Source organism: Atractosteus spatula, chromosome 9 (assembly GCF_055471065.1).
Source record: "Atractosteus spatula isolate fAtrSpa1 chromosome 9, fAtrSpa1.hap1, whole genome shotgun sequence".
Lineage (NCBI taxonomy): Eukaryota > Metazoa > Chordata > Actinopteri > Semionotiformes > Lepisosteidae > Atractosteus > Atractosteus spatula.
In genome coordinates, this window is record NC_142714.1 from 6,583,846 (window position 1) to 6,609,801 (window position 25,956).

At 46.3% G+C, this 25,956-nt stretch overlaps 1 protein-coding gene across 1 annotated transcript in view; it reads right to left on the reverse strand.

Annotated features, from left to right (window-relative positions):
• sptbn5 (spectrin, beta, non-erythrocytic 5) overlaps window positions 1–25,956 on the reverse strand; it is a 57,322-nt gene that overhangs the window by 17,432 nt on the left and 13,934 nt on the right. The window contains exons 12-51 of the mRNA XM_088925451.1: window positions 24,937–25,143; window positions 23,997–24,177; window positions 23,680–23,816; window positions 23,196–23,405; window positions 22,871–23,023; window positions 21,682–21,812; window positions 21,113–21,364; window positions 20,683–20,970; window positions 19,786–20,026; window positions 18,986–19,125; window positions 18,734–18,833; window positions 18,078–18,248; window positions 17,548–17,712; window positions 16,944–17,170; window positions 15,773–15,959; window positions 15,184–15,384; window positions 14,740–14,856; window positions 14,026–14,192; window positions 13,682–13,814; window positions 13,134–13,279; window positions 12,425–12,539; window positions 11,875–11,985; window positions 11,215–11,394; window positions 10,380–10,583; window positions 9,242–9,391; window positions 8,715–8,819; window positions 8,325–8,516; window positions 7,923–8,078; window positions 7,373–7,564; window positions 6,727–6,822; window positions 6,179–6,297; window positions 5,785–5,899; window positions 5,250–5,363; window positions 3,967–4,088; window positions 3,650–3,812; window positions 3,140–3,328; window positions 1,641–1,718; window positions 1,168–1,340; window positions 958–1,048; window positions 258–404 (exon numbers count right to left, since the gene is read on the reverse strand). Coding sequence (XP_088781577.1) covers window positions 258–404; window positions 958–1,048; window positions 1,168–1,340; window positions 1,641–1,718; window positions 3,140–3,328; window positions 3,650–3,812; window positions 3,967–4,088; window positions 5,250–5,363; window positions 5,785–5,899; window positions 6,179–6,297; window positions 6,727–6,822; window positions 7,373–7,564; window positions 7,923–8,078; window positions 8,325–8,516; window positions 8,715–8,819; window positions 9,242–9,391; window positions 10,380–10,583; window positions 11,215–11,394; window positions 11,875–11,985; window positions 12,425–12,539; window positions 13,134–13,279; window positions 13,682–13,814; window positions 14,026–14,192; window positions 14,740–14,856; window positions 15,184–15,384; window positions 15,773–15,959; window positions 16,944–17,170; window positions 17,548–17,712; window positions 18,078–18,248; window positions 18,734–18,833; window positions 18,986–19,125; window positions 19,786–20,026; window positions 20,683–20,970; window positions 21,113–21,364; window positions 21,682–21,812; window positions 22,871–23,023; window positions 23,196–23,405; window positions 23,680–23,816; window positions 23,997–24,177; window positions 24,937–25,143 — 6,366 coding nt within the window. The remainder of the gene's footprint in view (window positions 1–257; window positions 405–957; window positions 1,049–1,167; window positions 1,341–1,640; window positions 1,719–3,139; window positions 3,329–3,649; window positions 3,813–3,966; window positions 4,089–5,249; window positions 5,364–5,784; window positions 5,900–6,178; window positions 6,298–6,726; window positions 6,823–7,372; window positions 7,565–7,922; window positions 8,079–8,324; window positions 8,517–8,714; window positions 8,820–9,241; window positions 9,392–10,379; window positions 10,584–11,214; window positions 11,395–11,874; window positions 11,986–12,424; window positions 12,540–13,133; window positions 13,280–13,681; window positions 13,815–14,025; window positions 14,193–14,739; window positions 14,857–15,183; window positions 15,385–15,772; window positions 15,960–16,943; window positions 17,171–17,547; window positions 17,713–18,077; window positions 18,249–18,733; window positions 18,834–18,985; window positions 19,126–19,785; window positions 20,027–20,682; window positions 20,971–21,112; window positions 21,365–21,681; window positions 21,813–22,870; window positions 23,024–23,195; window positions 23,406–23,679; window positions 23,817–23,996; window positions 24,178–24,936; window positions 25,144–25,956) is intronic.

The window sequence follows — 25,956 nt, forward strand, 5'->3', positions numbered from 1 at the left end:
GCAAAGTGTTTTTCCAGGCAATTTTGCACTTCAATACATTCTTAACCTTAAGACTTTGATTTTTATGATTTTACCTTTTATAGACAGTAGTAACGTCTGGAATATGGGTCATATTTGGAAGCATCTTCTGCTATGTGAAAAATAGCCCGATGCAGAAAACAGTAGGCTTGTTCTTTTCTTTTTATGAAATGCTACAGGACCCAGACTGTAAGGGGCTCTGTGAGGGTGAGGTGCTGTTGGTGAGAGGTGTGCTGTACCTTGGTAAGAGCCTCCACACGGTTATGATTGGCCAGGATCTCAGCCTCAAAGCTCTGGTGTTTCTGCAGCTTGGCCTGTAGGTTAGTAGGGTCTCTCCAGCTCTCATCCAAAGCCACTGTGTTCTTCTCACTAAGCCAGGAGCACACCTGACAACAGCAAGCACACTCGAAGATCAGAGCTGCTCATCTATGGAGGTTACATATTCCCCCACACAGGGATTACACATGGAGACACCTTCTTGCTGCTTGGAAATGCACAGTGTATTACATACTGTTTACTTGATTCATTCCCATAGACGACCCTCAGGTGAACAAAATTAAACAAAAAGGTGCTGCATCATTGTGAGCTGTAACTGAAATATGACTCTTAACACAGGGGTCATGAAAACAGCTCTATTCAAAATTAAAAAGCTGTGTGCTGTGATGAAAAGAGATCCTTTTCCTGCATACTCACAAAAAAAGGTCTAGTACCATGAATATCAGTTCGAGGAAAAAAACAAAGAGATCATTGATTCCATTTACTGTAAGCTTCAAATTGCAAAACTAAAAAAATGTTTTGTTATTGAACACTTCCCACAAACAGGTCACGACATTTTGTGGCATTGAATAGTGACACATAATGCAAGATGTCATGAAAAAAACAACTGTTTATACTCATGGATATCTCACTGACGGCAACACCCTCTGGCCCCTTCTTTACCTCATAACTGCTGCCCAAGAATTTCTGGAGCTGCAGTGAATCCTCCAACCTCCTCCTGCGAATTGCGCTGCTCTCCATTAACTTCTCCTTCCTGCAAGACAGAAGAATCCAGACAAAGCTTCAGGAGCAGGGCTGAGACCTTTAAAATGGGCCCATAAAACACGCATGCCCTGACACAGACTGACAAAGACTGTTCCCTGGGACAATCACCTGAGCAGCACTGCTTTACTCTTGCTCTGAATGTCGCCGGAGTGGGGGTGTCGTTTCTGCACAAGCTGCCGAGCGGATCTCTCCACTGTCTCCACGTTGTCAAGCTGAGCCTCCACTGCCTTCTCGAAAAGGGCATGCTTCCTCTGGAGAGTCTCCACCCCAGACAGGGAGTCCTGGACAGACACAGCTCACACCTCACTATGGCCACATGCTCATACTGTAGCTGAACTCAAACGTGTAGTTTTCGCATCCCTTGCCTTACTTGGAAAAAAAACAGTACTTTCTTGCAGACTACAGAGGTTTGTCATATGAAGATGAGCGTGCCCAAACATATAATTCACGGAAACTCAGTTTGACAGGACAAGTTTTTGCAAAACCTGCATCTACTACAGAGCTTACAACAAATCAGACTGAACTAGCATTTTATGCAACAATAACAACAACAACAACAACAACAACAACAGACACGATACCCCAAGGTCTTCATTGGCCAGGAAGGCCTCCTTGTTGCTGAGCCAGCTCTCACACTGTTCCACACAGCCATAGAAAACCTGCAATCAGGAACAGTGCAAGCGCTTTGACACATGCATGAAAGAAAGCTACTAAATTACTAACATCTTTCTCCTGATCACACTCATTTTTTCACCCACTTTATATTTAATACTAGGGTGCTGTGTAGCATAGTAGGTAAGTCCTTCGTCATCTAACTGAGAAGTTGTTGGTTCAAGCCCCAGCGACAGAGACTGCTGTTGAGTTCAGTGCTTCTCTCTGGTTGCCCAAGTCCAGCCAGCTGTATAAGCGGCGACTAGCGTTGCTGAGGAATCCCTGTGCTGGACTAGTAGGAGGTGCTTTACTCCTACTTAGTACCATGGAAACCAAGATGGCCCGCGGTTCTGGTGTGAACTTCATCTAGTTTTATTCAATATATAGGAACTGTTGTATCTGATACTGTAGCAGAAGCTGTATTTGACATTGACGAGTTTTAATTCAACTTCGTGAACATTTTTCCCAAGTACCGTACATGGAGCTGGGGTTCGAACTCTAGTTCCCAGTACAAGGGACGGAGTCAAACATAACCTGCTTTTCTTCTATTGTGGCATCATAGGTGCAAATCCAATCCTGTACCAACAGAGTACAGGTGCTTTAGTCTTGTACTCTGACAAGTGCCACTGTGTCAGACAACTGACACTTCTTGGTCCAGCACACCAAATAGTGATTTTGTCAACCAATGTCTTTGATTCAAGACTAAAGCACCTCCTACCTAAAGTGATTTGAAAAGTGAAAACCACAAAAACTTGAGACATCCGCAGCTCAGTGATGCCACACTGTGGCAATATCCCAACGGTACAAAATATCAGTGTAATTCCTGTACACAGGTTTATTGTGTTAATTAAAAGCAATTTTTGTATTGCATTACTACTGACAGAAAGTAGATACAATTATCATTTCTCAAGGTCTCCCTTTCTTTTCTAGGCTGATCATAACTTCTTAATTGTAAGAATCCTGGGGCTGGTTTTTGTTTCATTATTCATTGCTGCCTCAGTCAGAACTACTCCCCTTTGATTTTAGAAGATGTCCTCTCTTCAGGGAAAACAGGCTTTTTTGTGCATATATGAATTTAGAAATAAAGGAACTTTGTTCACAATCCTGGGAAACAAATTACATTATTTACTTTATTGTCTGCTTTTACAGATTCATGCTATGCAGATTCAAAATATGGGGAATGTCCAGGTTTTAGTTTTCCTATTTTATTATACACTGTTCCTATATAGAAAATATGATATATTAAAAATAAAATGAATTGCCTGAATTGTATCAAAGGCAAGCATTCTGAAATTGATATTTTATTGTTGTTTTTCTTAAGTAAATCCAGACCAGGGTTTCAAAAGATCATCGTCGGATTCAATATGCACTACAGGTGGGGTAGCTGGCTCTCTGTGGTTTTACTAATGTCTGCCCCTGTAGTTGATACCTGGAGCTCCAGAGCCTGATCCAATTTCTGGCTACGGTCCTGCCAAACCCGGTTCAGTCCAGTCCGAGCTTCGTCCAGTTTGCTGAGTGCTTGACGGATCTCTGAGGATGCATAGTGACCAGACCTGACCAGACGTTGGCCCAAATTCTTCACAGAATCAAAGCGGTCTCCACGTGCATCTATCTCTGCCTGTAATGAAAGACTTTTTTTTCTCAATTGAAGTGTCTCAAACTAACCAGCTGTCAGAACAAACAGGACATCACATAGCCTACCATGTTCAGGGGTGAGACTTGTGTTAAGAAGCGTACCCATAATTAAAATAAGTTCAATACCTTGTTAAAAATTATTCTGTACATTATTATCTACCTTCCCCTGGGATTTCCATACATCAGATTAAGGTTGTGAGAAGTGTGAAAAGAAATGGCTTTATTTCAAAGCTTAAATACAGCAGTGCTATAACTAACCATGAGGTTTAACTCTGAGTGCATAACCACTGGCGTGTTTTCTTACCTTTGTGTTCTGGTGCTCTGCAATGAACTGCTCAGCTTCTGCCTTGTTCTTAGGCAGCCCACTTTCACCCATCTGTGTGGTGACTTTGAGGACCCAGTCCAATAGAGGGCGCTGGTCTGCCTTGAACAACTGCAGCTGGAGAGACGCCTGCAGCTTCTCTTTCCTGGAACAGCAGGAAGCTCCCTTATCACAATTCCTGTGCTAAGCACTAAACCTCTCTTTTTGCATATCTCTGTGTCCAAGTGAAAGTGCAAGATAGAGGTACACAGGAAGGACTTGAAACACATTCTCAGCATCTGCCCGACCTGCTCTCCTACCTCACTTTCGCCTCTTTCTCCAGTTTCAGCCAGGCATCTCTCATCTCTTTCTGCTTTCTGTTCAGCTTTTCTGCCATCACTGGCTGGGTCTTCACCTTGGTCTTAGCCTCCTTCTCCAGGGCCTGTCACAGCAAAGATGATTCAAAGGAACTTCTCCACACAAACAACAAAGTGGCCTCATAGCTAATGCTACTGCCTCACAACTGCAGGGCCCTGACTTCAATTCTCTGCAGAGGGCACCCCGTTAGGAATTTTCTTTAGAACATAAATAGGTCTTGTTTCCTTGAGAACAATTGATAAGAAACCCATCAAACCACAGGGATTCGTTAATTTCAGGTGCTTCTAGTACCCAAAACACTTCTGCCTCTTCTCCTCTTTCTGTAAAATGGAGAATGTTGGTCTTCCCCTGCCTGAAGAAGTTTTCTCTATTCATTCTTTTTAACTTCTTCTGGGTGCTCCAGTTTCTTCCCACTTCTCAGAGACTTTCTTGTTAGGTTAACTGAACTCTCTAAATTGTCCCAGAGTGTGTGTGAGTGTTTTGTGGGTGTCCTACAGTGTGCTGGTGTACTGTCCATGGTGCAGCACACTACTTCCTTGCACCCCCTCCAGGATAGTGTCGGGTTTGCTGCAACCCTTGCCAGGAGTAAGTGGTTTTCTGATAATGGATGGATAGAACTGATATAAACCAGTGGTCGAATTACACATGTCCCACTGCTGATTCAAGATCACTTACTGTACGTTAGAATCTCAGGTATAGGGATGGAGAACAAGGATGAATTTGTTTAAGGTAACACACGTTGAGTTGGTACCAGAGCCAGAGCTCAGATTTGAAAACTCTTAGTAATTATCCCTTTACTTCAACACTGGGTTGCTTACCCCTCATTTTGTCAACTGGCCAACACCTCCCTACAAAGGCATGCAGCCATAAAGGATGCAATCCCAGATACAGTAAGGAAATTACTCAAGACGTTTTGCAAGAGTTTACAGCTCAGAAGGCAGGAGGAATTCTGGCCAGTTGGTTTCAGCTGAGCCACTAGTTTGAAAGGCTATGATCACAGCGGAAGTGTGGTCTTTGCCCCCCAGATATGCAGGAAAGGGAGTCGCTGTGGGACATCTAGTGGTAGTGAAGTAAGAAGAGGACAAGCTTTCAGTTCTGAATTCAGATGTGGTTAATTCGTATAGCCTTGCAACTATAAGAAGGCACTATTTGCACACATCCAGCAGAGCCGCTATGTCACTGATAGGGAGCACCGTGTTCAGCTGTCTGTCCCCTCAATACACACCGCTGCTTTCTCCTGGATGATGCCAATCTCTCGCTCGGTCTCCTCGTGCCGACGAATCAGGTTCTCCACGCTCGGCACATCCTGCCCATAGTCCAGCCCTTGCATGAGCAAGCTCTGCAAGGCGCCACAGAAAACCCCATTAGACATGCCCCTGCATGGATCAGTGACACCACAGGAAAGGACACAGACCGCCAACACGTGTTATACAGAAGGTTCACTAGAATTATTACAGCTCTTAATTGGTTGAATGAGTATCTTGACGTATTCATAATCTTGACCCTTTTTGTTGCTCGCAGTTGCAGCACCAGAACAATCATGCTGGGAGTGGGCTCACATTGTAATTAGGGGATTCAATAAAACTCATATGGTCTGCATATATATACTGTTACACGCGTTACATTCAACTCAATGCTGTTTTGTTACTTTTTGCTGCTGCTGTTGCTGTGTTGGGCTGTGCTGTAGAATTGTCTCATCCTTGTTATGCTTGCCAGATTACAGGACGAGATGTAAGCTCTTCCTTGCCATGTGCTCTCACCTTCTCCCCCGACCTCTCCCGGAGCTCCTCCAGCTCTCTGATCAGCGCATGGACCTCTAGCGCCCCCTCCAGCTTTTTCCTGTACCTGCTCAGGTTGCCGTGGAAACTGCTCCACCTTAGGATGAGAAACCCAGGTTAGCTGCAGTTTTTCACCCAGCTGGAGCATCAACAGGACATCTGATAAATGAGCGGAAAGCTTGTCTCTGTGCTGCAGGGTGTTCCCACATGTGTGTCACAAACATTCTGACAGCACAAAGCAGACAACCGTCAACTGTTCGCCAGAACCCTTTGCAGTCTCTGGAGAGGACTCATTTTCAGGGTGGTTTCATGATCAAGACAATTTCAAGCAAGAGGCAACAAGAATCTGGGGGCTGCGGTGAGTGATGTTGATTACCTGTCATTCATCTGCTGCCTGCGCTGGCGTACAGTGGTCACTTCCTCTTTGTGCTGTCTCTCAAGCCGCGCAGCCAGAGCATTGATGGCCTTGATGTGGGCATCGTCCACTGTTACTTCCTGTTGACACATCAATCATCCCCTCTGCATAACAGGCTTTCAGAGCCGCTCCTCCGGGACTAAGACAAGTGTCTGAAGCAGAATCCTGCTCCCTATTTACAGCCCTATTCCCTTTGCCTTCCTCCCCCTCCCTTCTTCTCTATCAAGAGGAAATCTTCAGATACACTTCCGATCCAGTGCAAAGCAAGGAACAGCGTTATCACATGTAATGCACCAGGCTAATTCACAACTTTGAAGTTTGACGTTATTTAAACACTTCAAAGGAAGAAACACTGCAGTAACACAGATGGACTACTATATTCCAGAGGCTCTTTCTGTTGCTGCCTAAGGATTGGAACGCATTCCCAACAATCAAAAAAGAGGAGGGTAGTGACAATCCAACATACGGCCAAATTCCACACTCCATGTCACCCCAGACCCCACACTCACCCCAGAGCCTGTCCCTCTGAACTCATTGAGCTTCTTCAGGAGCTGCAGGCCATGTTCATAATCCTCTCCAACATCTCCCACATTTATCATCACCTCCTGATGAGACGAGAAACAGGGAGCGGGCAGGAAGTGTCAGGGAGTAACACAGAAAAGAACCGGCATTGGCAGATAACAGACAGAGCCCATGAACAGAATTACAGAATTTAATCTCAATTTACACTGTTACTGATTTTTTCCTCTTCGAATTTGATTTAACACAGAGCTGTTTGAAACCGTGGAAGGTCAGACATTGAGTGCTTGCTCCACTGACCACATAAAAAAACTCAAATCTTAGCAAACCTTTGTTGAAAAGGGGGAAAATGTTGCGCTCAAACCATTTTCCAGAGCTACGGTGCCTTTTGGTTTAAGCAATATATGCCTGGTCTCTTGAAATTATTCCTGCAATGTCCATGCATGAACAAAGTCAAGGCCTTTGTCCTTGAATACCATAAAGTGGTTTTGATTTATGATCCTCTGCAAGGATTTGAGCTCACAACCCCCTGAACTCCATATTTCTGCTGGAGTGGAAGCTCCTAAGTGGAAGGTTTGTTGTCAAGGTCTTTATATACATAGAATTTTATTCACGCAGGGCCACACATCACAATACCTTCTGTCGGATCCAGGCCTCCACCTGATCCACCTTCTGCAGAAACTCCAGGAAGTCCCTATTGTCCTCTAGCACCTTTCCTCTTGCTGCCACTGCCCTCTTCAGCGCCTCCCAGTGGTCATTAAGCATCCTGGCACCCCGGCGCACCTCAGAGGATTTGGGATGGCGTAACGTGACCAGCTCTTCTCCTGTCTGTGGATTGGACACCGATCAGTTTGGTTAGAAAACACAGCTTATCTAAGAAAGGTCTGTCACAGTGGCAGTGACATATCAGAATTTTTCCAATTAAATGATTTTAATATTATTGGGAAACAAATCTGAATAGATTTAAGCCCTTAGAAGCCAGAGTTAAATTGTTTAATTGATTAATAGCTGTTCATTTATAGCAAAGTGTTCCAAATCCTTTGAAATAACTGTTTTTAAGAAAAAAAACGAATGAATTGGGCCTCACTTGCACTTTGCAGAGTAAAAGACACATCCTGTCTTTGATCTTAATATCAGTCATGATCAGATTATGGAGCTTCCCAGTCTCAATGAATAGTTGGCCAACCTTCAGGACAGAAGTGATGATCTCCTCATGGGCCAGGATCTCTGCTTCGAAAGCCTGGTGTTTCTGCAACAGCTTCATCTTAACCTGCAGGTCGCTCAGGTCCTTCTTGGAATCATCCTGCATCTTCTGCATTCTCTCTGAAATCCAGCCCTCCGCCTTCAAGAACCCACGAGAGTGAATGAATGAGTGGTAAAATTTATCAGTGTCTGCCACTGCTCTTTAACGTTTTAACATTAGTGCGGGTCCCTCAGGTTGGTCTACTGACATAAAACCAATGGCATAAGAGCATTAAAACAAAAACAGAAAAGGAAGGTTAGAAATGAGATGAAGCCATTCTACAGATCTTCATATATGCTGACTACAGTATGTGTCTTCTTGCCATTAGCATACTCTCCTCTGTACCTCTGCCAGGTCTCTGTTGAAGACAGAAAAGAGCCTGGCTGTGGACAGCTCCTCCCTGCGTCGTGCGGACAGCTCCTTGATGCGACTCCTCCTTTCCAGAACAGCCTTTAGCTTGTGTTGAATGTGCGCTGCATTCTCCTTTTTAACGTCCTCTTTCTTCAGCCTCTCAGCTTGCTCTTGGAGTGATCTTACCTGAAGAATGAGCACAGTAAACAGTAGATACAAATATCAGGCTACTGCAGGATGTCCACATCAGGCCCAAACATGACAAAATGTGCCTGCTGCTGATTACCAGTCATGTCCTGCTCATTCCAGTGTGTTGAGGAAAGAGCACAATCCCCTGGATTTAATGTTTCTGCTTTTATAACAAAATAAAAAGTTTTGTCTGACCTTCTCGTCCTGGGAGCTCAGCAACTTTTCGAAGGCCTCGTGACGTTTAATGAGCCTCTCTGTCTCATCTACCGAAGCTCCAAGATCGCTGCTTTTCAGGTGGATCTGAAAAGATAGGATAGGCGGGTACTTCAATTACCTGACTACAGTACCTGAAAGACAGCTGTTTCTCCAAGGGACTTAGAGGATGTTTCTCCCTCTTTACAAACACGGTTTTTCACTGTATTTCTAGAGCAGCTCCCTTGCGTTTCCAGTAATGAGATATGTAATACATCAGAGATGCAATGAACTAGTTTCAGAATGAATGCAACTTAGACAACTTGTCGGAACTTCCTGAAGTTTGTGAAAACAAAGGCTTTGTCCAGGCTTCGTAAATTGTATCCCCAGTTACAGTAAATGTTTGTCAGTGGCCTTACAGAACTTTACCTTAGTTAATCTTCATACATATTTTTGCAGTTTCACCAGGTAATTAATCCCACCTACAGCCACATTTTCTTGAACATTTCTAGAGGTAGCTATAGGCTGACCTCCTGTGTGTTCATGAGCTTCTCCATGTGGGCAATGTCTCTGTAGAAGACCTGCTCCAGGTAGGTGGCCTCCAGCCAGAGCTTCTTCCACTTCCAGTGCTCCTGCAGCTTTGCTCTTTCCGCATGCAGAGCTCCGAGCTTGTCCCTGATCTGCAGGTGAAAGAGCACTGGGAGTTATCAGTCTCCAAGAAACAGGCGGGAGAATGAGTGGAAATATGGACAGGGGTGAGTGTGGGGAGCTGTATCAATGCACAAGGTGCAAAGGAACAGGCAGGGTTCTGAAGGGTTGAAAATTCTTCCTCAGTACACCATGTTCAGCAAGAAGAAACAGCTACTGATAAGGCCTGCAGACACACAGAAAAAATGTGTTTTGAGAATCTCAAAGGTTATTTAGAGTTAAAGGCCAATTATAACCACCTGCTTGTAGAAAACATTGATAGTTATGTAGACATCTCCTGATTAAAAGGAGAGGTTTGCTTAACCAATAGAAATTAAGTAAGATTGAAGTTTTTTTCTGTTTGAGACTTAAGCTCTTTGTTTTCCTTATCAAGTAAGTGTATAAAAGGTCAACTGTAACTCTTCTTTTTGGGAAACATCTTCCTAATTACGTTTCTCCTCAGCCGTTTACACAATGAACTCCTTTTCTGCTTAGCAAACAAGGTCTTTGGTGGATTTTTACTTTACAATTCCATGACAAAATGTAAATCAGAGAAGAAAAAAACACAATGGTTTCGCTCTGGAGCTTCTTCGGGTGTGTGAAATGAATACCTCCTGTTTTAGAATTCTGGGTTTGAGTTAGAAATAGAAAATCTGAAATGAGGGGTAACCCAGCGAAGAGAATTCTCATTTGATAAACTTATCACAATTTACTTAATGAACTTGAACTTGAACTTTATTGCCATATGTAACCGGTACTGGTACAATGGAATTCTTACTTACAGAAAGTAAGAATGGAATTAATGGAATTCTCTGTTACACAATTATGATTTTAACTGATGCTTGCAAAGTCATTGCATGTATACTGCTACTATCCAGGTGACCATTCATCCTCAATCTAGCCATACACTGAGGATTAAATGTACATTCTGTCAGCCATGGGCCGAGATGATCTCCTGGTGTACAGCGTCACATACAGTACCTCCTTGGGAGCAGGAATCTCCTCCTGCAGCAGCTCCTGGCCCATTGTGACTGCCTGGTGGAAGGTCTCCTCACGGGCCTGTATCTCAGCCCAGAGCTGCTGGTGCTGCATCAGCTGCACGTTGCTGGTGGACACGTCTCGGATGGACACCTCTGCCTTCATGTAGCTCAGTACCTGAGCACACCAGAGGAAGTAGTCCTGCACCTGGAGCACCAAGTGCAAAAGAGAGCAATAAGAAAAGGAGAAGAAGCAAAGTACAACTGTGCCCCACTGTTCCTTCAAAACCAGCCCAGTGAACACCACTTCTCTCATTTCATGCACTTCAACCACCCACCAGCAGTGATCTGCAACAGCAGGTCTTAACACTGCTCAAAAGGTGATCGAAGAAAGTAGGTGGGGGTTAAGATCTCCATTTTGTTTCAAAGCAATTAGTTGCCCATTGCAGTAAAACCATTCCACTCCTACCTTTTGACTTATTTATTTACTGGCTTTCAATTGTACAGCACTACTGTTGCTTCCATGGATGTTGCTTTATAAATCTATGAGATTATGTTGTGTTGTATCGCATTGTGTGGCCATGATGTTGACGTGACATTGCATGGCAACACAACAATCTCACTTTCCCTCAGCCCTTTCATCTCGAGTGCTGCTTTCCCGCCACATCGCTCACTCCCACCTCCCAGGATGTGACGCCAAATGCGCTGATCTCCGTTTGGGAGTTTACAGACGGCACGCCCTCCTGGATTCTCAGTCCCTCTCCACGGCAGCCCTGCGTCCCCGCCATGCTGCGAGCTCGGCCCGGCCCGGCCCGGCCCGGCTCTCCTGTGCCTCTCACCGTGTTGAGGAAGCGGTAGCGGCGGCTGGCTTGCTCCAGATCCTCGCGCCGCTGCTCCACCCGAGCCCGCAGCTTCTCCCAGCGCTCCACCACTGCCTGCTGACGGTCCTGCAGCAAAGAGGCCTGCTCCTGGGAGCAGCGCTCCAGGATGGGGTCCACAGAGTCCAGCAGCTCCTGCAGCTGACAAACAGAGAGACAGAAAGCGTTACGAACGAGAGGAGGCCACCGGCCCGTCCAGCTTGTGTGGTACCTAGTAGCTAAACGATCCAAGGCTCTCACGTGTTTCTAGAAAGACGCCAGAGTGATGGCTTCAGCTGCAAAGCTGAGCAACTTGTTCCAGACTTGCACTCACATGGGGGTAAAGAACTGGCTCCTTTTTTCACTTTTACTGTAAATCTTTACCTACAGCTTTATATTGAGGGCTCATATTTACAAATTTTTAGATTTTTTTTTTAAAAACAGTGCAATATTAAAAGGTATTTTGCAGAATAATTAGGAGTTATTATTTTCTTCCAACCAGAGATGTAAAAGAAAATGCACCTTGTTTACTTCCCCAGCGGAGTTCAATGTACTTCTTATGTAAATGTTAACTTTTTACAATGCTGGAATATTTTCAGATTTGACAGCTCTGTCCTGTGCTCTCCATGGCCACTGAAGTACCTGCTGCTCGTTGCCGGCCAGCTCGTGCTCCAGCTCCTCGTGCTTGCGGAGCTGCGCCAGAACCGCCCTCAGGTCCTTCGCAATGTCATCAGGAATGCTCTTGTACTTTTCCTGGAGGGAGGAGAGTGGCGTTGCTTTAAAACCGTATTGCTCCTGAGCAAATTCTCAGAATCAGCTCTATGTGCTGGAGATATGACTGTCAAGGATGCACACTCCAGTGGTCCATGAGACTAGAACCAGAACATATCAGCTTGTTACAAAACTGTTACTGTTGCAAACCTCTCACATGTACTGTACCTCCTTCCAGCCCCTTTCGGACTCATTGTATCACGTTCTGGGCACAGTATCATCAATCTGGTTCATTCTGGATAACAGTCACAGCCCTGTCCATACTCATTTGCTTGATATCTCTAGAAGCATGCAAATATTTCCCCAAAGAGCTACTTGATGTTCTTCAGGCTCAGATTGCATTTAGTGGGGTCTGTCCTCCTATAGATGCCATAACTCCTTTATTTGGCAGTGCCCTCAGCCGAGCATCACCCAGACTGACCTCTATGTGGTTCAGGGCATCTGTCAGGTCTCGGTAGAATCTGTGATATTCTTCAGCATCCTGCAGCTTCTCCCCTCGTACCCGGGCCAACTCTAGCAGTTCCTCCCAGGAGCGCCTGGGTGAAAGAGATTGCACAGCAGGATGGCATTTAAAAAGAAGAGACCTCTAGCCTGGTGCTATGAGGCAGGAGGTGGCTGTTATTGAATTCTGCGAGGACAGAGCTCTTTCAGAGAGAGGAGGCAAAAGATGTTTAAGAAGAAATGTCTAACAATTAAGAAGCAGATTCAGTGTATAGATTCAAACATACATAACATACAGACCAAACCACAGGTAATTTAAATCCAGATTAAAAAGCAAGAGACCTATTATCTTCTACTGTAAATGCAGAAAGTGTATGAGTTGACCTGTTGCTTCTTTCCTCTCCCAGTAAAGCAGAATGTTAACATATATATTGCACATTAGGCAGCAGTCTTATTTTAGAGGACATTCAATAGAAAACGCTAGTGTATATTTCCTGCTCCAGAAGTGAAGTCAGCGAGTCACAGCCACAGTATTGAAACAATACTGGCAGGGAATAATAATTTGCCAGCATTGCACATGAAGCATACGAGCGGTCTGAGCAGCTGGGCCAGGCGTGAGCATCTGGAGGGGTTTTCAGTCTGATTACTGCACGCCTCCCCGGGGGGTCAGCACTTGTACTGTACTCTACCTGAGGCGGTCCTGCAGCTCCTGAACCTGGCGAGCCTGCGGGTGCCCGTGCAAGATAAGCGAATCAGCAAGTCCCTGGCAGCTGTGTACCCTCTCCGTGCCCACCTCCAGCTGCCTCTGGAGCACATCGAACTTCCCCTGCAGGTGCTGAAAGAGATTGCACAGACACACAATCCCCCCAACATTGCATACCATTACTGTCAGCAGATTATGCCATTCCGCCTGCTACTTAACCTTGATGGATAAATATAATTCCTTCTTATTGAGTCATAAAGACAGTGCAATAACACTGCATTACAGGAGTCTTTCAATTACTGTTTCATTGCACATGATGTCTAGCAACAGTTTTGTTTTCAAAGTAGTTATGCACTTGTCACTGAGCTTAGCCTTCTCACACAACCTGATGAATTCCTGGTTTCAGCACATTCAAATGCCACTATGAGCAGGACATCAGCAAGGTGACTTCTGAGGCAGCAGAAAGATCACAGACAGAAATCATTAAATGTTTCGGGAATCTTTTTCCCTTCAAGGATGGTAAAATTGCCTCACCTGCACGTGGTCGTAATCATTCCCATAATCCTCGGAGGATGCAGCCTGTCTCTCCTGAGCGATCCAGTCCTCCAGCTCCCCGGACTCGCGGCTGAACTCGTGGAATCGGAACGCCTCCTCCAGTCGCTGGGACCTGGACGGAGACAGCAGGCACAGGTGGGAAACTTCGCCAGCTCAGTGCCATGGAGATCACTGGCATCAAGGATTTAAATGCAGAACTGTGATGTATTTCTACTGGTTCAATCACATGCAGGTTAAGTGAAATATTAAATTAAGATTTATTTCACACTGTAGAATAATTTTATTTGAGATAGACTGCTGGCTAATGATTTCGCTCGCAGTACCTGATTGCGGCGAGGTGCTGCAGTTTGCCCAGCTGGCTCTGCAGGCGGTCCTGAGGCCAGTCCACCTCGTCGAAGCCCTTCTGCCCTCTCTCCTGTGAGGCTCGCTCCGCCCTGTGACGCAGCTCCCCCACCTGCTCACACAGCGCCTCGACCTGCCCGCCGACCACCTAGGACACAGGCGGAACTGTCACTGCCACACCCTGAACCTCAGCGCTCTGCAGCCGAGGCCCTGTGGCTGGCGTATGGCTACCCTGGTGTTAATGGTGTTAGTGGGGCCAGTAGGGGGCGTTCCCCCTGTGGTCTGTGTGGGTCCTAATGCCCCAATATAGTGATGGGGATGCTATACTGTAGGCACTGTCGTTCAGATGAGATGTAAAACCGGGGTCCTGACCCTCTGTGGTCTTTAAAAAATCCCAGGGCTTTCCTCAAAAAGAGTAGGGGTGTTACCCCGGCATTCTGGTCAAATTTCCCCCTGGCCTTTACCACTCATGGCCTCCTAATAACTCCCATCTCTGAATCGGCTTCATCACTCTGTTCTCCTCCCCACTGAGAGCTGGTGTGTGGTGAGTGTACTGGTGCACTCTGGCTGCCGTCGCATCATCCAGGTGGGGCTATACACTGGTGGTGGTGGAGGGGATCCCCATGACCTGTAAAGCGCTTTGAGTGGAGTGTCCAGAAAAGCGCTATAGATGTGTAAGCAATTATTATTGTTACCTTGTGCTTCTTGATGAGGCTGAGAGTGGCCTGCTCGTTCTTGCCGTAGTCATCGCTGCTGACCAGGGGCAGCGTTTCCGACACGCAGGCCTCCAGTTCGGCGGTATCCAGCACAATCTGCAAGCGCGGGGCCAAAAGGGTTACTGACTCCCATCGACACAACTGACAAAGATCAAACAAAGGGGAGGCCAACCAACTGTGTGGAAAAGGTTGTAAATTTTTAATAAACATCAAAGATGGAAAGTCTAATCCTCTAAAAGCACCAGAAAAGACAAGAAGACATCCATTCAGAGGAGTTTCCTGAATACACAATAAATTAAAGGACATTGTTCAGTGTGCTGGATTTGCTTTCTCTATAAGAACAAGGGCATGTTCTAACTCTGCAATGATGGGAGAAAGCTCCAATCTGATTGGCTGAGGAGCGGAAGGAGGGGCGTGTCTTACCTGCTGGTGGGTGACAGCCCAGTGGAGACAGGAAGCCCTGTCCTCACAGGCTTTCTCCAGCTTCCCCCATTCCAGCTTCAGCTGCCGGCTCCTGTCCAGAACGTCCTCTGCCCTAAACTGACTGGACTCGGCCATGATGCTTCCCTTCTTCAGCACGCGGCTGACATGCTGCCTGTGGGCGTTCACCTCTGCCTGCAGGTCCTGACAGGACACACAGGGGCATGGTAACAACTACAATTAGCTCTTGTATGCCAGCCAGCACCTTGTACTTTATTGGGGTGCAGACAGGTTTTTGACATTGAAACAGTGATGAACTGCACAGTATATGCTTGATTGATTTTGATTTTGGTTCAGTAATTCTACTTCTACAGTACCTTGTAACATTTAAAATGGAATGAAAGTGTCTTAGAATTCCAATTCTGAGTGAGCATCCCTGTGTCTCCAACATCAGGGAACGCTACTATTCTTTGCATGATTATGTAAATACAACATTAAAAACTCACAAGTGCATGAAGGTATGTGGACAATATTGCGATGTGTATTTATGGACACTTCTAGGACTTGGAGGTCTTTAAGGCAGGTCTGATACCTTGTGTTTCTGCAGCAGGCTCAGTGCGCTGGCCAAAGATTTGCCATAGTTAGTGGAGATGGCCAGAGGGAGGCGCTCTGAGATCCAGTTTAGCTCAAAGTCCACGTCATGATAGTATTCAAACAGGGCCACGGACGTCTCCAGCTGGGTCCTCCGGTGTGCAAGCGGGCCCTGCAGAGACTCAAACCTGCAAAACACAGGAACAGGCGCATGCTTCACATTGTCTGAGCCCAAAGTGATTCATCACTCAAGCTTGCTTGTTCGTTAGCAGATCCAAAGATCCCATCCAGCCATTTCTTGAAAGAAACCAAGTTATCGCCATCCACAACATAGCACTCGATTTTGCCCTTTGCATTTACTCCAAACCCTCCATCCTCCTTCTGTTTCTGCATCTGCATCTGCTTTTGTATCTGCATCTGCTTCTGCGTCTGCGTCAGCATCTGTATCTGCATCTGCATCTGCTTTTGTATCTGCATCTGCTTCTGCGTCTGCGTCAGCATCTGTATCTGCATCTGCATCTGCTTTTGTATCTGCATCTGTTTCTGCGTCTGCGTCAGCATCTGTATCTGTGTCTGCATCTGTATCTGTATCTGTGTCTACGTCTGCGTCTGCATCTGCGTCAGTGTCTGCATGTGCGTCTGTATCTGCGTCAGCGTTTGCGTCTGTATCTGCATCTGGATCTGGGACTCAGAAGTGAAAAACTTGCTAGGGAGATTGTAAATGGAGCAAATTTATTAGAGAAATCCCTTTACCAGCCTCTCACCCATCTCACGGCTCACTCACTAACTGTTACACCACGGGCACTTGGCTCTTGAATGTGGCTCCTAAGCAATGAGGACTTTTAAATTAAAAAAAAAAAGGTGAAAGTGGCATGAAATGTAATTTCTTTTTAGGAAGGAAAGGGTTGACCAGCTTGCTCATGGCAAAACTGTGCTTTTCGATGGGGTGGAAATGTGTTGAAGTTAAAATGTCAACCAACAGGACAATAATAAAACAATACATGAGATAAGGGTGAGTATTGCTGGGAGTTGTAGTTGTAGTTTTATTATGGTAATAGAGGGAATTTCATCTATAAAGCATTTTTCTCATGTGTAAAGCATACACACTTAAAAGTGTGACGTGAGGAGTGAACTCTGTTAAAAGAAATCGAAAACCCTGTGTGAGGGCTCACCATGTCAGGTACTTCTCTGTCTCCTGCAGGATGCGGTCGGAGTCAAAGTGGTCCGTGGCCATGCTCCTGGCCCGGGTGACGATGGCGTTCATCTTGTCGGCGAGCTCCTGCGCCTCCTTCTCCAGCTCGCGGTGCTCCTTCAGCAGCTGCCGGCTGGAGCGCAGGTCGTGACCCTTCCCAGCGTCCTGCAGCATCCTCTCTAGGGCCTCGATTTTCACCCTGGCATCCTGGCAACCAGAAGGGCAACACCGTACAATAAGGCGGGCGAGGAGCTGTGTCCGCAGTGGCGTGCACAGGAGGCAAAAGCAGCAGATAAACTCAAAATTCCATGATGGAAATTACAAAAAAGAAACATTTGGCTGCTGAGCCATTGTTTGGGCGAACCTGAAAAAATATTATTTGACAATACTTTTGGCTCTAGAAATGGTAAAATTCAGAAGGCTTGGACCCCAAAGCACATGCACTGCTATTGAAGGAAGAATAGCAATACAGTATGCAATACATTCTTTTCCTGTTGGGCATATCTAGTGGCTCTTCAGAGGTTGGTCTTTGACAGAACCCTGCTTTATGGAAGCTCTTAGAGGGGAAGTCAATTGCTGCTGACCTGCAGCAGCTCCATCAGCTGCTCCTGCTGGCCGGCCTGCCTCAGCTTGTCCCCCCTGTCCGTCATCTTCCGCTGGAGCTCCTCCCACCTGGAGCACACCTCCTCCGTCCTGTCCTGGATGGCCTGGCGTTGGTAGTGACCCTGCGCCAGCAGCCCCTGCCCCTTCTGACGCAGGAGAGGAGCAGAAGGATAGAAACAATGCCAGCAACCCAAGTGCTCCAGCGTTCTTAAAATCAGACAACAGGAACAAGAACAGGAAAGTACAGGATGGCCCCAAGTGCATTGTTTTTTTGTACTCTGACCCGCCACTCCCCACCGGCAGCATGACTTTGTAACCGGTCAGTAAAGTCGTGCTTTCTCTCAAACCTGCTTGAGAACACTGGCCAACCCCCCAAACACACACTCACACACACACACGCACATGGGAAGCAGTTGAGAGACCTGCTGTGAGGCAGAGAGGCAAGAATGGGGAGTGGGGCAGGAGAGAGGAAGAGAAGTTTTACAAAACAGACACCGTTTATCATACTCACTTCTTTCAGCTTGTCCACTCGCACTTGATTGGCCAGCATCTCTCTCTCGGCCGCCTCGTGTCTCTTCAGCTTGCGCAGGACATTGGTGGGATCGCGATACGACTCGTCCTCAGCGATCTTGAACTTCTCGTCCATCCACATCAGCAGCTCGCTTGCATCCCGGTTAAACTCCTGTGGTTAACACACAGGCGGCAAACACACACTCCCATCAGCAGAGGAGAACACGCCAAGAGAGAAGTCAATATTGAGACCTTCGCAGTTTATCAAGCTTTAATAAAGGATGAAATAGTCTGAACCGTTTTAAATTTGTCTGATAATTACTGCATATTGTTGGTAGAATTAATCCTTCTTTTTATTGGATTCTTGCCAGATTCTCTTAATCGCAAAAGTGTTTGTCTGAATGCAACATACGTTTAAGAATTATTTTATTGTGGTTTAGAAACCACTTTACTAAATGCATTCTAATTATGGATAATCTACTTCACAAATTAAGGGGAAAATGTAAAGCAGGGCGTTGAATGTAGTTTTTCCTTCTCTGCGGAGGAAGTCTTGTGACGAAGTCACAATTCTGACTATTTTTTGCAATATGGGAATGCAGGAAAGAAACTGGGTTCAAAAGACATCTTGTGTGACAATTCCAGGCAGGAAGGAAGCACCTGAAAATGCTTCGAGGCCAGAAGCATCGTCTTCCTCTGCTTGCTTCTCTCTCCCAGTTCATCCCTCTTCTGCTGGATAGCTTGCACCCTCTGCTGGATTCTGTAAGGAAGTACAGCCATAGCAGCACATCTGTGGTCCTTAACCCCATTAGATGGAAAGCCTTCTATATATTCTACATAATCAAGACTTTTAAATTATTTTCCCTACAACTTTGATGTTCAGAAAGTACAGAGGGAAGGCTGTGTTCTTACTGTTTGGCAGCGAAGTGGCCTTTGCGAGTAAGCTCTTTGCTCCTGTCCTGCAAGAGTCCTATCCTCTGATCCAGTGTGTTCAGCAGACTCTCCAGCTCCTCCTGTCTCCCAAGTAGGCTGTGGACACTGTCTACGGAGTCCTACACACACAGACAGGCACACGTCTCCAGCCACAGTGTCCCACACATCATTTACTTCAAACCAGGCAAAGACAGGGTTACATGCTGCCCTAAACCTGTGCAGACAATGAACTGCCATTATGTTAGAAACAGCAGATTCCAGGACACTTCCCTTCATCCCATGAGAGCAACCCCTGACCCAATCTCTATACTCAGGGGACAACGGAATAATGCTCTGCTGAAAAAGAGAGCCATCATGCCACGAAAACGTCTAATGAGATACTGTACCAAGCAATGTGAAACAATGTGAAACTACGATCAGAAATAGTTTGACTGCTGAACGAAATCAAATGTGAATCTTGCAGTGTCTTTGAATTCCCTGGAATGTATGAAAATCCCATTGTTATTGTGAAGCAAAGCATTTCTAAGCTGTGCATTAACCTCAGCATGTTCAGTTGTTTATTTCTCCACTTTGCTGGCTGGTGAAATACAGATGTTGCTGAGTAAAGCGGGCTATGACATGTTGTGGCTTTCCGAGCTTGGAGCTGAAATCGTCCTGTTTTATTTCAAGGACTGAGCAGAACAAGAAAAGAAGTAAAAGAAGTCAATCCTTCGCACGACCCCAAGCCCTTGCCGGGGGTTTGAAGGACAGGTGAACGGGCAGGTTCTCGTGGAGCTCACCCCGAGATCCTGCACTCTCAGCCGGGCCCCGTGGCTCGACAGCGCCGCCTCGATCCGATCGGCCTCGCGGTGAAACGTCTGCAGCTCCGCTCCTTCCTCCAGCCGCCTGTTCCTCTTCACCCACAGTTTGTCCAGTCCGGCCCACTCGCGTGCCAGCTTGCCCCATGTCTGGCGGACCTCGCTGGCGCTGGCCGGAGAGGAGTGGCCCAGGGAATTCCCGAGCTCCTCCGTCGCCTTCATCCTGACAGGAGAGACACACAGATGCGTCACTCCCAGGCCTGTGCATAGATGTAACCCAAATTGGACAGAACCTTAGACCATCCTTAAGACATGTTGTATGACCTGCATTAAACCAGGTTACATTTCTGTATCCAGGAGTGTTGAGATATAGTCTCTAATATGCGCACAGGTAATCTTGCTAGCTATCTCCATACATTGGAGACTTGGACTTAAATTTCACGTCTGGCATCTATTCCGTGGTGCCAAAGATACTCGTACAGCATCTCAAGCGCTGGACCTTCTCAATCCATCTCTGAATCTGAGGATATTTTCAATTGTTTGGTTAACTATTTCTGCTTGATACTGGCACTTGAGAATATTGTCCTGTCCTGTTTTGTTATTCAACTTTTTTTACTTCTTTCTATGGTTTCTTTGTTTACTGTGCAGCAGTGGCGTTAGGTCTCTTGTTCATCCTTGTAAATGAGAGTTTGTTCTCAACCGACTTATTTTTTTATATTAAAAATTAGGGTATTTATTTGTATATCAGGGAAACGGAGATTTACTGGGAGCTCAGTTAGATACAGTTGAAAACAAATTTTCCCTTATCCGTGATGGGTTCTAACATGACTCAAGTCTTTTCAGGAGCTCTGTTATAACGTACTGCACCAGACCCCTCACCTCTCCCGCTGGGAGTCCAGCTCCTTGCGGAGGTCCTGGTTCTCCTTGAGCAGTCTCTGGGCAGATGCCACGTCGGAGGCGCTCTCCTCTCCACCCAGCTGCTCGCGCATGGCCTCCGCCCACAGGAGCAAATCCCGGCTCTCCTGGAGGAAGCGCTGCCTGCGGACGCCCTCGTCCAGCTTCCTGTGCCTCTGCCTGGCCCCCTCCTTCACCCTCCCCAGCAGCCTCTCCAGGCTGCGCACCTCCTCCATGATGGCTTCACTCTCAGCTGGGCTTGAGTCTTTCTTCCTGCCGGCAGGACAACAGACCCACAGTTCCTGGTTACTAATTACGCTTGAGGGATTTCAGAACACAAACAGTTTTCCTGATTAAGTATCAATTTACCCCCATTTACATTGCACCAGTTGAACATAATTTTAAAAACACTCACATTTGGGCTACATTTTTCAGGTACTCAATCTTCCTTTCTAAAGCTTGGATCTCACGTTCAACCTGCGAGTGTCTGCGCTGCTCTGTCTTCAGGGCAGATGACGAGGTGCCCATGTCAGGGCCGTCCAGCTGGGTCCTCTTCTCCTCCAGCAGGACCCGGGCATCCTGACAGCTCTGCAGGAAGGACTTGACATCTGCCTTCCCCAGCAGCTCTCGTGCCTTCTCATCCTTCAGCTTTTGCATTCTTTCCCACCTGTCAATCAATGCCATACATCAGCATCATAAGGAACACCTCTTCAGCCAAAGTGAAATCAGAGCGGACCACAGCAGTCCTGCATCTGGACTGAAGCACTGAGGCACTGTGGCATGCTTTTAACTTGTACTACAAAAATGAGCTGTGGTCAGATGGACATCACTCACCCGATGGGCTTCACTTCTGCTCTTGGAGGCTCCTGGAGGAGCTTTTCCAGGTCTTAACCTTCATATAAGACACGCACTGCTACGGTCCTCCAAGACCAGGAGTGAATAGCAGTGCTGAACTTACTGGACTGATCTCCCAGTGGCTCTCACCTGCGGTTGGCCTGGCTCTGTCTTGACAAGATCTCTCCCTGCTTGCTGTGCCCGCTCTTCACCAGCTCCTCTGCCAGCTGGGTGAGGCCATCAAGCCGTCCCTTCCCGCTAGCAAGCTCCGTCAGGAAGTTCTGGATGACAAGGAACCAACAACACAACTTGTACTGCCAACGAGCCACTCTGGATGTTACTCTGGCAATCAACATAGCAGCAAGCAAAGCCCAGCATGCCTGTTTGTTTCTTGGCTTATTTAGAAATAATAGGTTATGATGTCACTTTTTGTCAGCTCTATTGTGGCATCTATTTTGAATCTTTCTATAAAGCACAACCATTGTTTACTCTATCCAGCTTCTTCAGAGAAAAAAGGCATTATTAATCTTCCATCAGATTTGTTTCTTATTGTCTATGGTGTTTGAACAATAAAGAGCAGTGCTGTACAATGTGTTTGAAAATGAATGAATTACAATATTATATTGTAACGCAACGGGGGCTCAGGCGGGCGCCCTTGCCGCATCAGGTCGGCCCCACACCGTCCGGGGCTCGAACCCGGGACTTCCGCGTCTCTCTGCAGTGACCCAGCCCCGTGAGCTAAAGAGAGATCTCTCTACAGCCCAGTAGCTGTAGTCCTGCTATCACAGGGAAGGGCGGTGACGTCACCTGCTCTGGTACGCCGGCTCTTACACAGTGTCTGTCGGCCGTAAGCGTTACACTCTCCCCCGCTTAAATCGCCGTCCCCGGCGAAGGGCTATCCCACCCCGCTTCTGACACCAATGTAACGCAACGGGGGCTCAGGCGGGCGCCCTTGCCGCATCAGGTCGGCCCCACACCGTCCGGGGCTCGAACCCGGGACTTCCGCGTCTCTCTGCAGCGACCCAGCCCCGTGAGCTAAAGAGAGATCTCTCTACAGCCCAGTAGCTGTAGTCCTGCTATCACAGGGAAGGGCGGTGACGTCACCTGCTCTGGTACGCCGGCTCTTACACAGTGTCTGTCGGCCGTAAGCGTTACAATATATACAATGAAGATAGCATTTAATGAGGTGGTTTTATTATTCCATATAAAACCGACAGCTTTCTTAAATACTGCTCAATTTGAAAAGTAACCACATTAGAATTATTTTTCCTAGGAGATAATTTTAAAGTGTAGATTTCTGGAACCCCAACGCATGTTAAAAGTTGTGAGATTCTTTTACCTCATACTTGACCTGCATGGCCTCCACATTCTCCGAATTGGGCTGGAAAGTGTTGAGGACATTCTCCTTGTCATCCATCCAGGACTCGAACCCATGGCAGGCGCTGTAGAAGCGGTGCAGCCGGATCATCTCCTCCAGGGCTTTCCTCCTGGACTGTGGGAAAAAAGATTACCCATCCAACAGGTACTGTTTCTCCAAAACTGTCTTCCACCTTAGAGGGGCTCCTTTCCCATCACACAACACAAATAATGTCGGATCTCTCTTCTCTCCACCAGCACTGACTTTGGCAATGATCCATGTAGAATGCACCTGAATCCATGCTCACCTGAGCCAGCCTACAGAGGCTGTGGAAGTCACTGTCAAGGACACTCTGTGTGCTAGCGATCGTGTCCTTCTGAAAGTGTGGGTCTGGCACTGAGGAGGATTGGATCTCTGTGGTCCCGCGCCGCATGGAGCGACTACGCCGAGGCCGGCTGACCTTCTGAGGTGGGCTCTCCAGAACCCCATTCTTCAGAGCTGGAGGCACAAGCTGCACCTGGAAACCACAGTCAAACCTGTTATACATCACACCTCTGTCAGGGCAACATGAAAGCATGTTCCTCCTGGCAAACTGAGAGCTGGCCAAAAGATCAGAACAAAAGAAAGGTTACAAACCGTTTGGTCATCTTACTCCTTTGGTAATTAGATCTAATTGATCCAAGAATAACCAGACATTTCTTGAAAGACATTTTGACTTTTATTTGCTTGATCTTCATCTTATGTGCTGAGTCCTAAGTGATTCACTTTCAATGTTACACCCATGTCCTCACCTTGGCCTGGAGCTCAGTGATGTAGAAGACAGGAACCAAGAGTTCATGACCCCTGCTGTCCTTCACCAGCCAGCTTTCCTTGTTGGGTTTATTCAAGACCTCTACCATCTCTCCTCTGTCCAGAGTGACCTTCTCACCTGGGCACAAAACAAGCATGCAATGAGATGGAATAGTTCATTTTCTCCTTAAGATAGTAAAATAGTTCATTTTCTCCTTAAGACTCAGACCAATGCTGTTCCTCTCCTACGAAATCAATGCTCATCATCAGTTTTATAAAACACACAAAAGTGCCTCTACTTTTTGGGAGAGTGAATTACCTCTGTATTTGAATCTGATCTTGGCCTGACCAATGTGAGCTTGAGCTTCCTCCTGCATCCTGGGGGCCACCTGGGTGACCCTGCCTGCTCTTCGGGTTGCAGGCCTCCCTCTTTCAGCACCCTTGTCTTCATCCTCTGAGGATGGGCTGTCTCTTGCGTTCTTATTCTCCTGGGGCTCTGCCTGCAGTGATTGGAGAGGCCCAAGGAATATCATATTTGCTGCCTTCATGAATGATCTTAAATCAATCTTCTGTGACAATTATACTCCTCAGCTGAAGAACTCAGTTCAAAACATGATAAATGCTTCCTATGGACAGTCAAAGTCATTGATGCCTTTCCTATAAGCTACATGTATTTAAATGCAGTTATTCAATGACATTCTGATGATCATGATACCAAACAAATAACAATCCTAAAAAAGGCACAGTTCATTGCTGATCAATTGCTGTCATAATGATTCCATCCTCAACTGAAGGATTATTTGCATACAGAGATGATGTCTCAGTTCTCAAAAGCAGAAAGACAGTGATAGCATATGTATAGATTAAACAGCTTTTTCAAAGCGAGTAACTGACCCTCCGTGGACAGGGTGGCAGTGATCTGTTCAGATGTTTGTGGAGGAAAGGAGAAAATGAACTATTCCATCTCTTACGCAGTGTTTAATATGTGAAGACCCTTCTGTTGTGCTATTTATACCAAAGTTTCCTCACCCTTTGGTTTAGATGTCCATCAATTGCTGTCTATGAAAAATCTTTAACACTATGATGATATAAACAGTTTATAAGGCCATAGGCATCCCTTTAACCTATGGAGTAGCTGAATATTTCTACTGCTTTTGTGATGAAATTAAACTATAACTACTCTCCCTTTGACTTCATAAAGCACTCCTCTGCCCATAACTGCTTAAACTGGACACACACACCCGCCTTGAGTTACTCACAGTGAGAGGAGCCTGCAGGGCGGCGATCTTGGCCTGCTCTCCCAGCCTCTTCACCTCAGAGGCATATGCTACAACCTCCTTTTCCAGCCGCAGATGGCGCTGCAGTAGAGCGTCAGCACTGGACTCGTCCTTCCCACAGTCCTCAGTGGTAAGCAGAGGCTGCCGCTCACGCAGCCAGGAGTCCGCCTCGTTCACGTCAGCAAAGTACTGAGGGGAGGGGGGGGGGGGCCAGACATGGCTGCTCAACCACCACAATTAATTGCTTACTCTTACAGTACATAGCGCTTTTCTGGTGGGGCAGAAGGGGGCCACTCCACTCAAAGTGCTTTACAGGTCATGGGGGTCTCTCCTCCACTACCACCAGAGTGTAGCCCCCACCTGGAAGATGTGCCAGTACGCTCACCACACTCTCAGTGGAGAGGAAAACAGAGCGATGAAGCCAATTATAGATGGGGATTATCAGGAGGCCATGATTGGTAAAGGCCAATGGGAGAATTGGCCAGGACTCAGAATTCTTCTCGAGAAACACCCTGGGATTTTTAATGACTACAGAGAGTCAGGACCTCGGTTTTACGTCTCTTCCAAAGGACAGAGCCTTTATTTTTTACTCATTGTGTGAGTGGGGAGAAAAAACAGAGGTAATTTCCTTTATTTATTTTTTAACTAGAAAACAAAATGTCAAGGCCAGAGAGAACATAAAATCCATTGAATTAAGAGGAAAAAATGAATGAATTATTCTTTATACCAAAGAAATGTAGTATGTAAAATATGATGCACCAACATTTTACCAACATTACATTTATACCAACATTTTTTCCTCTTGCTTTAAGACACAAATGCAAATATTGATAATACAAGGGATGATTCATCTGTTAAAAAAAAAAATATCGACTTGCAAATAGTCACCAAAAAGGCACAGTTCCATTTTTTTTGTGGTTGGCTCTTTGTCTGATATATGATATATGAAAATGAATTAATGAGAATTAAATAACCCATTTCCATCCACAGCCATAGTGCTAA